The sequence below is a fragment of the Ilyonectria robusta genome (genome assembly GCF_021365365.1).
Source record: "Ilyonectria robusta strain PMI_751 chromosome Unknown BGZ61scaffold_29, whole genome shotgun sequence".
Classification (NCBI taxonomy): domain Eukaryota; kingdom Fungi; phylum Ascomycota; class Sordariomycetes; order Hypocreales; family Nectriaceae; genus Ilyonectria; species Ilyonectria robusta.
Window position 1 is genome coordinate 110,292 of NW_025764463.1, and position 12,746 is coordinate 123,037.

General features: G+C 52.0%; 7 protein-coding genes across 7 annotated transcripts; 3 read left to right on the forward strand and 4 right to left on the reverse strand.

Annotated features, from left to right (window-relative positions):
* Positions 1-180: 180 nt before the first annotated feature.
* On the forward strand, positions 181-1,085 carry BGZ61DRAFT_509818 (uncharacterized protein; the record flags this gene model as incomplete). The annotated part of the gene is made up of 3 exons (XM_046252026.1): positions 181-427; positions 559-732; positions 882-1,085. The coding sequence occupies exons 1-3, from the start codon at positions 287-289 to the stop codon at positions 1,083-1,085; spliced, it is 519 nt and encodes a 172-aa protein (XP_046097448.1). The 5' UTR covers positions 181-286.
* Positions 1,086-1,368: 283 nt separating this feature from the next.
* Positions 1,369-2,762, forward strand: BGZ61DRAFT_498673 (beta-lactamase-like protein; the record flags this gene model as incomplete). Its single annotated transcript, XM_046251301.1, has 4 exons — positions 1,369-1,723; positions 1,806-1,962; positions 2,014-2,116; positions 2,169-2,762. 4 exons carry the CDS (start codon positions 1,369-1,371, stop codon positions 2,760-2,762), a joined length of 1,209 nt encoding a protein of 402 aa, XP_046097449.1.
* Positions 2,763-2,963: 201 nt separating this feature from the next.
* On the reverse strand, positions 2,964-4,122 carry BGZ61DRAFT_498674 (chaperonin 10-like protein; the record flags this gene model as incomplete). The annotated part of the gene is made up of 3 exons (XM_046251302.1): positions 2,964-3,682; positions 3,745-3,826; positions 3,877-4,122. 3 exons carry the CDS (start codon positions 4,120-4,122, stop codon positions 2,964-2,966), a joined length of 1,047 nt encoding a protein of 348 aa, XP_046097450.1.
* A 1,147-nt stretch (positions 4,123-5,269) lies between these two features.
* BGZ61DRAFT_461855 (uncharacterized protein) lies at positions 5,270-7,974 on the forward strand. Its single transcript, XM_046247225.1, has 2 exons — positions 5,270-5,334; positions 5,422-7,974. Exon 2 carries the CDS (start codon positions 5,534-5,536, stop codon positions 7,760-7,762), a length of 2,229 nt encoding a protein of 742 aa, XP_046097451.1. The 5' UTR covers positions 5,270-5,334; positions 5,422-5,533; the 3' UTR covers positions 7,763-7,974.
* Positions 7,879-8,973, reverse strand: BGZ61DRAFT_538496 (chaperonin 10-like protein; the record flags this gene model as incomplete). Its single annotated transcript, XM_046254658.1, has 1 exon — positions 7,879-8,973. The coding sequence occupies one exon, from the start codon at positions 8,971-8,973 to the stop codon at positions 7,879-7,881; it is 1,095 nt and encodes a 364-aa protein (XP_046097452.1).
* Positions 8,974-9,300: 327 nt separating this feature from the next.
* BGZ61DRAFT_559390 (general substrate transporter) lies at positions 9,301-11,266 on the reverse strand (the record flags this gene model as incomplete). Its single annotated transcript, XM_046255759.1, has 4 exons — positions 9,301-10,238; positions 10,291-10,646; positions 10,713-11,008; positions 11,086-11,266. 4 exons carry the CDS (start codon positions 11,264-11,266, stop codon positions 9,518-9,520), a joined length of 1,554 nt encoding a protein of 517 aa, XP_046097453.1. The 3' UTR covers positions 9,301-9,517.
* A 757-nt stretch (positions 11,267-12,023) lies between these two features.
* On the reverse strand, positions 12,024-12,585 carry BGZ61DRAFT_366189 (AhpD-like protein; the record flags this gene model as incomplete). Its single annotated transcript, XM_046241663.1, has 3 exons — positions 12,024-12,271; positions 12,330-12,391; positions 12,446-12,585. The coding sequence occupies 3 exons, from the start codon at positions 12,583-12,585 to the stop codon at positions 12,024-12,026; spliced, it is 450 nt and encodes a 149-aa protein (XP_046097454.1).
* Positions 12,586-12,746: the final 161 nt, after the last annotated feature.

The window sequence follows — 12,746 nt, forward strand, 5'->3', positions numbered from 1 at the left end:
AGTGCTTCAGCAACTTGATTGGGCTAATCTTCTCTGCTTTAATACCCCATCTCTCCAATTCTCCAACATCCGGTGATATTACTAATTTCTTCTCCAACTAAGTCAGAGGCGCTTAACGGACCTAGTGGAGGTTAGCGTGACAGAGACTGGAGGATGGTGGCTCGTACATTGAACATTTGACTTATCTTGAACCTGATGCTATACCCTTGCGTTTGTACACCTCATTCCATCTGTATCTCGGGAGATTATTGTTTCATCCAACTCACCCACAATCATCGGGCCCAAGATGTTACAGACCATCAGCTACCAGGACCTTGAAGATTTCAGCGGGCTTCCTGTTATTCGGGAAATTCTTGCTAGACGGGACCCGGGGTTCAAGATAAATGGAATACCTAAGCTTGTTGAGCAGGACAAGGTCGATGCACTGGTGGGTTTCATTCTTGTACTCGTGTAGAACAAACGGGGCTCAACTGACGGACGCTATTGTAGCAAAACATAAGGATACAGAAACATCAGCTTGCTACGTCATCTTCTCCAGCACTTGGAACAATAGCTCAGGTTATGGAAAGCCTGCATACCCTCTCCCATGCAGTCTTTAAGAACTTGAGCCACGGAGTTGAATTGCCATGGGAGAAATATCTGGGCGAGATGCACGAGTTCGCTGCGCCGGGGAAGGACGAGCTACGGGTTTTCCCTTGGGGGGAGTCGATTGCTAACGAATGGTCAACACTGGTAAGCCGAGGGGATGCTCTAGATATCGACCAGTGAACCCCAGCTAACACTTTCCTTCGACCATTGTGGTGAATTCCTCTTCACCACAAGAAGCGTTGGTCTTATTTGGTATAGCTCTGTCTGTGTTTACGGAAGGAATCACACCAGAGTCAGCTGGATCCAAAATCAACGGCGACTTACTGCCCTCTGCGCCCAATGACGGGAAGAGCCATTGGCTTGTCTACTATGTGCGACCAAATCAGGATGTCATGTACACGAGAACTGCGGGGGCGTTGATGACGCCGTTGAGCACACAGGAATACGACTCACGGGAGCGAGTAAAGGATTTGGCAGAAATTGATAAAGTAATTTGAACCGGCATGTCAATGAAATAACATTTGATCCTACTTTTTCACCCCGTGATTGAGGCCGTAAGAAGGTCATGCGTCCTCCCAAAGTGCGGGGAAAATCCACCTTGTCTTATCTACCCCGGAATATGGAGAATGTAGAGAACCCCGACTTTGCGGTTTGTCCCAATCCAGCGAGACGTTGAACGGAACATAAATCAACAGGGTCTGCCCGTTCCATGACCAACTGTTCTTTTTAAATCTACTAAATTGCTTGTTCTTCACTCTCACATCTAATAATCCTGGAAAGATGCAGGAGCTCACGCCCCTCCCAGCCCCGAGCCTATACCTCCCGCCTTCGTCGGCGACGGTGCGTGTACAGGCAATTGACACAACCACGCGCATGGTCTGTGACGCTCGCGCCTTCGTTGATCCGCCTATTTCTGGCCATGAGAAGCTCAATTTCAAAACCATGTGCTTTCTGGTGGAGCACATGACATCAGCTGGGCCCGAATACGTCCTGTTCGACTGTGGCTCTCGCAAGGACTTTTGGAATGGCTCGCCCCAGACGAAGAGGATGATCGGAGGCCACGTCCCTGCAGTCCATATTGACAAGGGGGTCGACGAGATCCTCACCTGCGCTGGCTTTGACTTGGCAGACTTGAGTATTCATCCCCATGTCGCTCCAGGCATCCAGCATCTACCAGCAGTCTCGCATCACGATAAGCTGACAATCTATCTTTCCAGAGGCAATTGTGTGGAGTCATTGGCACTGGGACCATATTGGTGACGGGTCTAAATTCCCACCCACAACAGATATCGTAGTCGGACCTGGATTCACCGACGAGTTTGTCCCGGGATGGCCGGAGAACCCAGAGAGCTTTGTTCTGGCCAGCGATTTAGAGCAAGTTCCTATTCCAAAGTCCGCCTGTTAATGCTAACTCTTTCAATTCAGGGGGCACCGGATATATGAGCCTGAGTTCCCTATGACAGTCGCCGGTTTTGCCGCTCACGACTACTTCGGTGATGGTTCCTTCTACCTGCTAGACGTTCCGGGGGTCAGTGTTTTCATCTTATTCTCCTCGCTGGCTCTAGGTTGACCGGTGGTAGCATGCTCTTGGACATATCTGCGGACTAGCGCGGACGACTCCAGACACATTCGTCTTTATGGGGGGCGATTGCTGTCACTATGCTGGCGCTTTTAGACCAACACCCTACATGCCGCTGCCATCAAATATTCCCACCGAGGAACTCGATAGCTATTATCCTCGTCCTTGCCCCTGTTCTGCCTTTACAATTCACCACCCTGCATCAAATGACGACGGCAAGGCACGGTCTAAGGAATCACGGATACAGCCGTTTTACAACATTTCACGCGAGCCGGGCAGCGCTTACAGCTTTGGCGATGTCGCTCAGTCCAGCGTCAACATGCTCCAGCCTTTGGATGCCCACCCGGGAGTCTTCATCTGCCTTGCCCATGATGATGTTCTTTTCAATATTCTCCCGCTACTAAATCACGAACCGACTGCAGACATCAACGACTGGAAAGGTTTAGGATACAAAGAGAGATCTCGTTGGGCATTTCTCAATGAACTTCCGAAAGGCGGCAAGCCAGGACGCCAACCCCTTGTTGATGGGCTGTGGCGTAATGGGAAGCGGATCGTATGGAAGCCAGACTGTGGGTTCGTCGATGTTGAGAAATAGCATACACTTTGCACAGTGATTCCTGCCATTATTTACAAGTCGCAGATAATAGCATGTAGAAAACTAAAGTTGAGTTGAATCAACAACAACCACTCTGCATTTGTTTTACACTTGTATGCTAGTTGACCGAGACCCTGAACACCCTCGACAGCTTTCCATTCACGCCCCCCATCCTATCCCGCGCCTCAAAAATTCCACTCTTCACAGAGTTAACAACACTTTGTGGACCTTGCGAGCATTGAAAAGCTCATAAGCCTCAGGGGCCTGCTCAAGCTTCATGTGGCATTCACACAGGAAACCAACCTTATCCTGAACCCGAATCAAGCAATCCAGTGCCTCTTCGAAGATTCCCCGGACCGGGCAGCGGCCCCAGGCAATTGTAACATTTTTGGCGTACAAAGTCGGACCATGGAATGAAACTTCCTCCGTCTGCACTCCCACGCTACTGATGCTGCCAAACGGGCGCACCATGTCCACGCAAAGCTGCATGGCGGCAAGAGTTCCAACGACTTCCAGGACTACATCAGCGCCGCGGCCCTCTGTTGCCGCCAGAACCTTTGCGGTCGGGTTATCTGTGAGCAACAGCGGCTTGGCCCCAAGTTTCTCCGCCTCGGCAAGGCGTTCTGGAACCATGTCAACGGCAAAGATGTTGTCACACCACTGGGCAGCGGCTGCGATGGCGCAGATTCCGACTGGGCCACATCCAACGACGACGGTGCAGGAGGATTTAGCCTCGTCCCTGGGAAGAGACTTGAGGAATCGAGAAGCACAGAAGTATCCGGTTGGGAAGATGTCGCCCATTAGGACCAGCATCTTGTCTGGAAGCGAGGCTGGTTTAGGGACAAGGGTTGAACTGGCGAACGGCACTCGAACGTATTCCGCCTGGCCTCCATCTATGCTTGTCGCTCCAGCGCTGTTTCCTAAGGGTACGGTCATCAGATTGGCTTCCCCAATGTACATTAAATGACTGCGAGTTTCTTACCGAAGAGAAAACTATTCGCGCATCTACTAGTTTGTTTCTTCTTACAATAAAAGCAATCTCCGCATTGCGTCGTGAAAGTTGCCTGAGAATCGGATTTAGTCGATACTCTGTCCAGGCGCCAGGGATACATACCACAACGGCATCACCGACACTGAAGCCAGTAACTTGGCTCCCTATTTCATGAACCACGCCGGCGAACTCATGGCCTGGGATGAATCCGGTGGGAATCTTTTGGTGCCCACGATACCAATGGAGGTCACTTCCGCAGAGAGCTGCGACGCTCACCTTGACGATGGCATCACGAGGGTCTTGGATGACGGGAAGCTTGCGATCCTCCACAGCCACCCGGCCTACCTCCTTAAAGATGACGGCCCTCATTGAATTTTCTGACGCCATGTTCTTCTGTGCTTGCCGGGATATATTGGCTTCAGTTTGAGTGGTAGTTGTTTCAGTCAGACAAGGTGCTCTTCGAGTTGTCCTCAAGCTAGCTGCACAGTCGCATCTGCTCTCCACCTATAAAGACGAGCAGCAGCCCTTAGCGTTACATCTCGATTTAGCGGAGGAAAAGATTTGGGGGAGAAATGCTTCCCCGCAATCCACACATCCCAAGTCCACGGATTCACCGATGGACCGGGGCCAACCAATTGTCTAAAAGCACTTGAAGAGATTTCACTGAACCGAAACGGGAATAGAGTCGTCATTGAGTTGAGTCAGTAACTTAAGTCGTCTAGAATGCTTTCCCAGAAGGCACGGCTCATTGCGATTATAAATCGTTGGGGTAGAAATTCGTTCAATGCCGCTCCACATGCGAAAATGGCACGGCACCTGGAGAAGAAAAGACTAGTCCACCGTGAACACACTGGCTAGTCAGAGTCTCGGCCCACTGTACACCAATCATAAGAATCAATGACATCGCTAAGCTCTGGCTCTGGGGCGAAATTAAGCCTATTTGAGCATGTGGCCCAGCCCAGAGTCCAGATATGCATGACGGCGACAACTACCCTATACCGCTTACCAGGAGTCCGGGTTCGGTACGGTAATCGCAGATAATATTAATGTTGATGTCATCAAAGGCATCAATATTGTGCATGTAAAATATCAGTCTTTTTATTTAGTCAAGGGTGTGGTGGCTTAGAAGCCGGGTTGAAGTCAACAGCCATCACGAACTGGATCTGGAAGCTTAGGGTGATAATGACGGTGTATGAGCAGCATAAACACGTGAGCGAGCGGGGAGACGCCATATTCTCTTCCGAAGTTGATTCAATTCCTCGTCGTCACCGTCATCGTTGCTTCGCTAGAGCCTGTCATTCGTCGTGGCCTATCTCTACCCATTGATGTCTTCATATTGCTTCATATGCCAATGGTAAGAGGCCGTCCTCGCGTCCAGGTAGCGCCGTGCAAGTTTTGTCACAAGCAGTTCAAGCGCCTGGAACATTTGCAGCGCCACGAACGCATTCGTAAGAGCCCCGGCCCTCTCCCAGTCGTGCCTCATTTCTCGCCATCATGGCAAACTAACCGCCGGGCCTGTTTACGCGTAGACACTCACGAGAAGCCCTTTGCATGTAGGTGCGGGCACAGGTTTTCGCGACAGTAAGTCAATGGCGCTGGTGAGGAGCTGAGACGGCGCGATCTTGTTGCGTATCTGGGACTGACTGGGACGCCGCGTTGGTCCTCTAGAGATCTCTTGACCCGTCACCATCGCCAGCATCACCAGCAAGAAGATGACGGCGATACCGTCGCGCCCGACGACGCCTCGGACGCGACTTCACACGCGTCGCTCGAGTCAAACATGGCCCAGACCAAGCCGCAGATTGCACCCGCCAGTGACGGAACACCGCTGGAGAGTAATGGAAATGACCCAGACTCGCCACACGAAGCCGAGAGCCAGATCCGCGAAGAGGAGAACGTTCAGCGCCCGCCAACCGAGCAGTTTTACCCAGAGCCTACCGCGGGAACTACCCAAGCATTCGAGCTGTCTACCGCGTCAGATCTCTTGTTGGGCACCATGGAAGACGCAGAGGAGTTTGCATTCTTGTGGAACGATTTCCCTACCGACGATCAGCCCCTCCCCGCAAACTTCTTCGACTCTGATCTGTCTCTCGTGGACATATCGCAGCAATATGCCATCTTGCCTCCGGTGAACCTCATGGCTGGGGCCGTACCAACCGAGCACAACCCAGTAATGTATATAGAGCAGCCGGTCCCTCTAGCATCAGCAAGTGGCCCAGCGCAGTCTCATTTGGCCGCGTCCCGGCTGCCGTCGCTGGAACCAACACAAATTCCCAACACCGAAACCGGCTCTGGCTACCAATCCTTCACTGTGGCCGCGCATCACGCAGTAATCTGTCCCTGGAGGATATCGTTGGATGAGTACCAAAAGCTATCCCAGGAGATATCTACCTATGGCAACATTATTCCCTCGTCGTTTGTCTTCCCGTCGCGACAAACACTTTCTCGGTACCTCGAAGGCTATTTCAGAGGATTCCACGCGCACATGCCATTCCTCCATACTGCGTCTCTTTCAGTGGAAAGCCTAGGCCTCGAGCTGCTACTGGCTCTCGCAGCTGTAGGTGCCTTGTACCGCTTTGAGCATGCCAAGGGATTTGAGCTGTACCGCGTCGCAAAAGCCCTCATCAACTGGAAGCTGGACCAGATCGACCAAGAGGCCTTCTCTCGCCTCACCAGCACGTCTCCCGGGTATGCCGGGTTTGCGAACCCTCACAAGGGGCCTGGTATGTTTGGAAGCCAGGCCTCCCACACCCCGCAAGATGTTCCATCCCCAGTGGTGTCTCAAGGACGCAAGGGCCTGCGGCTGCTCCAGGGCTTGACTGTTCTCATGGCTCTGACTTCATGGGGGGACCGGGCACTCGTGAGAGATGGTCTGGCCATGTCTGGACAAGTTAGCATGCTGGTTCGCGAGTTTGGAATTGGATCCTCTGAGGAAAGGCATCCGAGTGAGACATGCTGGGACACTTGGGTCCTGCGCGAAGAGCGACGTCGCACACTCTTTGTGGCTTACATTTTGTTCAACCTGCAAAGCGTGGCATTCAACGTGCCTCCGATGGTTTCGAATCAAGAAGTCCGCATCAACTTGCCCGCATGCGCATCAGAGTGGCAGGCCCCAAACGCCGAGATCTGGAAGCACACGACTGCAGCCGAGTCGCTGAAGAAGCGGTCATTCCAAAAGGTCTTGGACCAGCTGCTCTCTGGAGCCGCGATCCATCATGAGGGACCCATTTCTGCCTTTGGCAACTACACCCTGATCCACGGGCTCTTGCAGCAGATTTTCTTTGTACGCAATGCCGCCAGCTGCCTCCCAGATTCTACCACCTCACTTAGTATGGACGTGGTCAAAAACATGGAGGCCTCACTGCGAGCGTGGCAGGAATCCTGGGAGGCAACTCACGAGTCGACGTTGGATCCATCGTCCCCAAAGGGCCCTCTAGGATTCAACTCAACAGCTCTCCTTCGCTTGGTATATATCCGGCTCAACGCAAACACAGGCCCAGGCCGCCAGCTGGTGACTCGCGACCCGATGGATATTGCCCAGGCATTCACTAATGCTCAAGTCCACGTCTGTAACCGATCGCCCCATTTGGACCGCGCCGTCTTGCAATGCATCCACGCTCTCAGCATTCCGGTTCGCGTGGGCATAGCGTTCGTAGCCCGCACGCAGACACTCAACTGGAGCATCCAACACTCCCTTTGCAACCTGGAATGCGCCTTTCTGCTCACTCATTGGCTACGAGCACTTGCTGCTGATGTTGAAACTTCTGGGATACACTCGCTCCGCCCAGACGAGCAAAAGCTTGTCAACATGGTAGTCAGCCTTGTGCGGGAGACAGAATGGACCGAAGGGCTCGATGCCAGCCAGGGTCATGCACATCGTATTCAAAGACTTGCCGCATTGACTATACGCATCTGGGCAGAGACGTTCAAAGGATTCCAGGTTTTTGAACTTGTGCATATGATTGGTGCAGGGTTGTCTATTGTAGCAGATGTCCTCGATCGAGAGTGAGGTATGTCAACGGGATGAGGTGCTAGTTTGTCGCTTGTCCTGTATTACTATTGTAAGAACAAGTCGGGATGGTTTTCGGGGTACGGGTTTGACTATATTCAATTGGCACCTACCAACTATTGCATCATATCAATTACAAGTTTTCCTCCTAACCCTTGGTGACTCTGTACGACCAACTGGTTGAGCTGATCAAATGGAAACGTTTTGACCTCGGCCGAGACCTTGTGCTGCATGACAAAGTCGAGCATTTCCCTGAGCTGGTGATTCCTACCCACCAAGCTACCAACCAAGCTGATGTCGCGAAACACGAGGTCGTGGGCGCTGACGGCCAGTTTATCCTTGGGAAAGCTCACCACTACCATGACCCCGTGGTTTCTCAGTAGCTTCATGCCCATGTCGAACGCTCTTTGAGATTCGGGGAGCAGAATGACGGCGTCGAGCCCGACCTCGGTTGATGGTGCTCCAGTAGAGTCTTGGCCCATGACTCGCATGGCGTCGATGTCCATGCTACGGGCGTCTGCAATGTGCACGCGAGACGCCGAGGAGTCTAGGTTGTGCTTGATGCGGTTTAAAAGCTCCAGCGACTGGTCATTTGCATCGATGGCGACCACTTCTTTGCCCAGGTGTGCGGCGAACTGCACTCCCAGATGCCCTAGCCCTCCTCCAGCTCCTATAATGCCCACTCGTCGTGCATTTCGGACCTTTTCATGTTGTAAAGCCGCCCATATTGTCAGTCCCGCGCACATCAACGGCGCAGCCTGTGTGGCGGGTAGGCCTTCTGGGAGGGGAGCGACCTGACGGCTGTCGACGAGGCAGTACTCCTGGAAGCCGCCGTCTCGCGTCAAGCCCAAGTTGCCAGCTTCGGGGCAATATGGAGAATAACCCATATCGTCTTGACCGGGATGAGTGCACTCGTAGCAGGTACCGCAGGGATGGTAGGCACGTCCTGGAACGCCGACTCGAACTCCAAGCGCGATGCCTCCATGGGTTGCCACATTGGGGCCGACTGCAATCACTTCGCCGGCAAACTCGTGGCATCCGACGCGTGGTAACTCCTGTGACAAGCCGCCAGCTGCAAAGACGGAGTCAGTATGGCAGTATGATGCCGCAAGGACTCTGATGAGGATGTCGTGGCCCTCGGGTGGCGATGGGCGTGGGACCTGCTTCATCGCGTACGGCTCGCCAAATCGTTCCACCACAGCAGCTAGCATCGTTGACGATGACGAAGCTAGACTTGCCATTTTTATTTGAAGTGCCTTTTCAACGGGAGAGGACAGAATTGGCTCTCGGCGGACTTGGTGCGATACGTAGGCGGTTAAGTATCTGGGATGGGCCTGGAATCTGACTTCTTTTCATTCGCTTGGATCATATGTAGAAGACTCCTTGAATGCTCACATATAGAGATGGGGATAGAAAAATGAAATTGAGGCGAAATGTGGGGGAGGGGATCTTGGGGGTCACAGAGTCTTTGGAGATTTCTTCCCCATCACGGTGGGTAATCCATGGGTAACGATGGCTACTACGGCACTTGATGACGACTGGTATTATACTGCGGTTTGGAGAGATGAAAAGGAGATGAAGAAAAGCGCTTTATTTGGAGGAAGTGAGTCTCCCAATCAGAATTGAACCGTTCCCCTACCAGCTCCAAACCCCCTTGAGCCCAATAATTCATCCAAAAATACAGTTGGCTGTGGTCTGCAAATTCTGTTGTATCTAGGTCAACGACACAGCAGTTCCCGTGGAATAACGCCCGCTTTACAAACCAACCATCTCGGCGTGCTCTGTATCAGCGTCTCGTGCTTTGGTGGTCAAGGAAGAATGCGTATCATTGAACGCCTCGTGCCCAACTGACGTCTTATTGTCTCCGGTGCTGGCGACGTTAGGGGCAGCTTCGTCCCCAAACAGAACGGCAATTTCCTCCAGCGACAGCCCAGCCGTTTCGGGAAAGTATTTGCCCATGATAAATGCGCCAATCCAGGGAATGATAATAAAGATGAGATAGAACTTCCATCCCACATTCTCAAATGCCGTTGGGGCCGTCTGCGTGTAGATGAGTGTCATGATGAACAGCCCGGACACGCTGAGGCCGACACCATGGGCACGAATCGATGTTGGGAAGATCTCGGCGCAGTAGACATACGACGAAGCATCCATGGTACCGCCATAGAAGAAGACAAAGAGGTACAAAAAGAAGACTCCCAATCCGTTGCCAACCTTGTTGTTTGTGCCGACGAACTCGGCGACCATGGCGGTGAATCCTGAGAGTGACAGTGAGCAGCCAATCAATCCAATAACCATGATGCGAATTCGTCCCCAGCGGTCCAACATCAAGCTGTTGACAAAGTTCATAAACGCTGCCAGCGAGTTGTAGCATGCGTAGAGCAGGAGGGAGATGGACCCTCGCAGGCCCAGACCATCGTAAAGAAGGATCTGGTAGTTGTTGACAACCAGAACTCCAGTTGACTGAGCGACACACCTGTTTACGTTGGTGAGTAATATCCTCCATCATGTTCCATGTGGCTGCTTACTGGACAAAAAAGCCGTAAAGAAGCCTCTTGCGATACGACTTTTGAGAGAAAGCGTGTCGCCACCCGCTTGAAGTGGCTCCATGCGTTTCAATCTCGAGCTGTGTGCAAATCTGCTGGAGTTCATTTTCGGCAAACGAATTGCCTTCGTGTTGACCATCTGGGTGGAGGTTCTCGAGAACTTGACGAGCCGCTTCCGTTCTACCCATTTTGCATAACCATCTTGGTGATTCTGGCATCCAAGGAGATCCAGCCAGGAGAAGCATCGGTGCCACAATCTGAAATGCGAGGCATAGACGCCATTGGAGAGCTTCCTTGGTGATGAAAAAGCATCCGTACCCAGCCCATCCAGCCAAGGCCTAATGCACCAAGCTTATCAGAATGAGGGTTCACCAAGAGTAGAAATAATACAGAGGAGGACTCACATAGCCAACAACAACCAGGAAGCCGTGTGATCCAACCATGCGGCCTCTGACTTTAGCAGGCGAAATTTCCGACTGGTAGATTGGCACAGCAACGTCCATCATGCCAACGCCGATTCCATTCAAGAAGCGGCCAACCAGGAGCATGCCAATGTGGACAGATCCGGCCTGAAGAATGGCAGAGGCGACACAGAGGAGGGATGTGATTTGGATGGCGACGCGACGTCCAGCTGCATCAAGGAGCCAAGGAACGAGGAGGCACCCAATAATTCCACCACCTGCGAAGAGACCATTGTTGGCTATTTGGACAGAAAGAGATTAATATTCGGTTCTCCCTTGACGACAGAGGTTTTTCTTTTGGCTGGTAATATCTCACCTCCGATCAGATGGTTGCCTTTCGTAGCATTTGGGCCGGTGGTGCTGAGCTGGAAGTAGTTTAAGAAAGATGAGAGGCCTAGGACGGAGCCACTGATTGCAGAATTGAAGCCATAGGTAAAGGACCCTAGAGCCACAAAGAAAATCACTAGAAAGTTGTATCGTGTATTTGTGTTGGCCATTGCTGCTGGTCAAATCTCACGATGTAGGAAATTGAGGATGTAGAAAATTGGGCAAGCCTACGAAGAGCATGAGACTTGGTTTATATCATCATCGTCGAGTAAACAATACCAAAGCTAGCAGTAATCAACTAAGTAGAAGTCATCCGATGTCTGACCTCAAAGGCCGTTCCCCGCACATTATTCCAAGACGGTAGGTAGGTGATCCTTGCAATGGGGGAGAAAGTCCGGGGCCATGTCGCGCTTGGCTTCTCTTCGAGGCTAGAGAAATCGTGGGGAGAATGCGGAGAAGCGAGATCCCCGTGGGCAGTGTAGATTGGCCGGACGAAAGGCGGAGATGACAACTTAGACTGGGATGGAGAGTCCCTAGAGGAGAGTGGTGGTGGCGGTGGGCTGGAAAACTGTTCGCATACCAAAGGCTAGCATCGAAAGCCAACCAAGTTGTTTCTCCCCCATTTTGTACCCCATCCGTTTACTAGGAAGCATCCTCTGAAGCCCTCCCGGTACCCAATTATTGGGTCAGGGTTCAGATACCACGCTACAATGGATCGAGGTGCACGAAGTAACCAGTCTTGGAAATTTAACACGTCGGTGATAGCCGAGCAGAGGGATACCTCTGAGATGAATTGTTACCCAAAAGTTTGGGGATCCAATTTATCAAGCAAATTACGCGGAGAATACAGTTGGAATTGGATTGAGTCAGGTTCAGCTCCCAGAAGAAGGGTGCATTGCTATCAGGCCTGTTTTATTGCGAATGCCATTACACTCCCGTCTTGGCCTCTGGTGACACCTCCGCAAGCTCCCTCTTGTGCTCACCCTTCTGAATCATATCATTAATAGTCTTCTCAGCTACTTTCATAGCCTCCACACCCGCAGGTACTCCGCAGTAGATGGTGGCTTGGAGGACAGCCTCGCGGATTTCGACCTCACTCAGGCCGTTGTTCAGAGCACCACGGACGTGGATGCCCAACTCGGGCCAGCTCTTCAACGCGATCAACATGCCGATGTCTAAAAAGCTCGTATTAAACCCCCGTGGGCACTAGACCGTGGATGGAGCGGGACCTACTCAGGAGACTGCGCTGCTTGCGCTCCAGGCCAGGACGTGACCATACGTTCCCCCAGCACCACCTTGATCATCCATGTCAGCAATAGTGGTAGAACACAGACTTGCGGGTATCGTACTCGGTAACGAGTTGTTGACCGGGGTAAGCGAATTCGCTAGAGCCGTTACGTAGGGCGGCGTCGACGTAGGCATTTCCAACCACCTCCCGGCGGTTTTTGAGACCGGCGGCGAACAGGTCGGTGTGGCTGTCGTTGGACATGGCAGAATAATGATAAATGGGGTAAATTTCTGGGCTGATCTTTGATTTAGTTAATTACCAACTTAAATAGGGTTTATAGTTATTTCCAGTGCTTTTTTATACAATGATGGAAAATATATTTCCCCATGGCGTTTGATCTATTATTTTCCTCTCCAATTCAG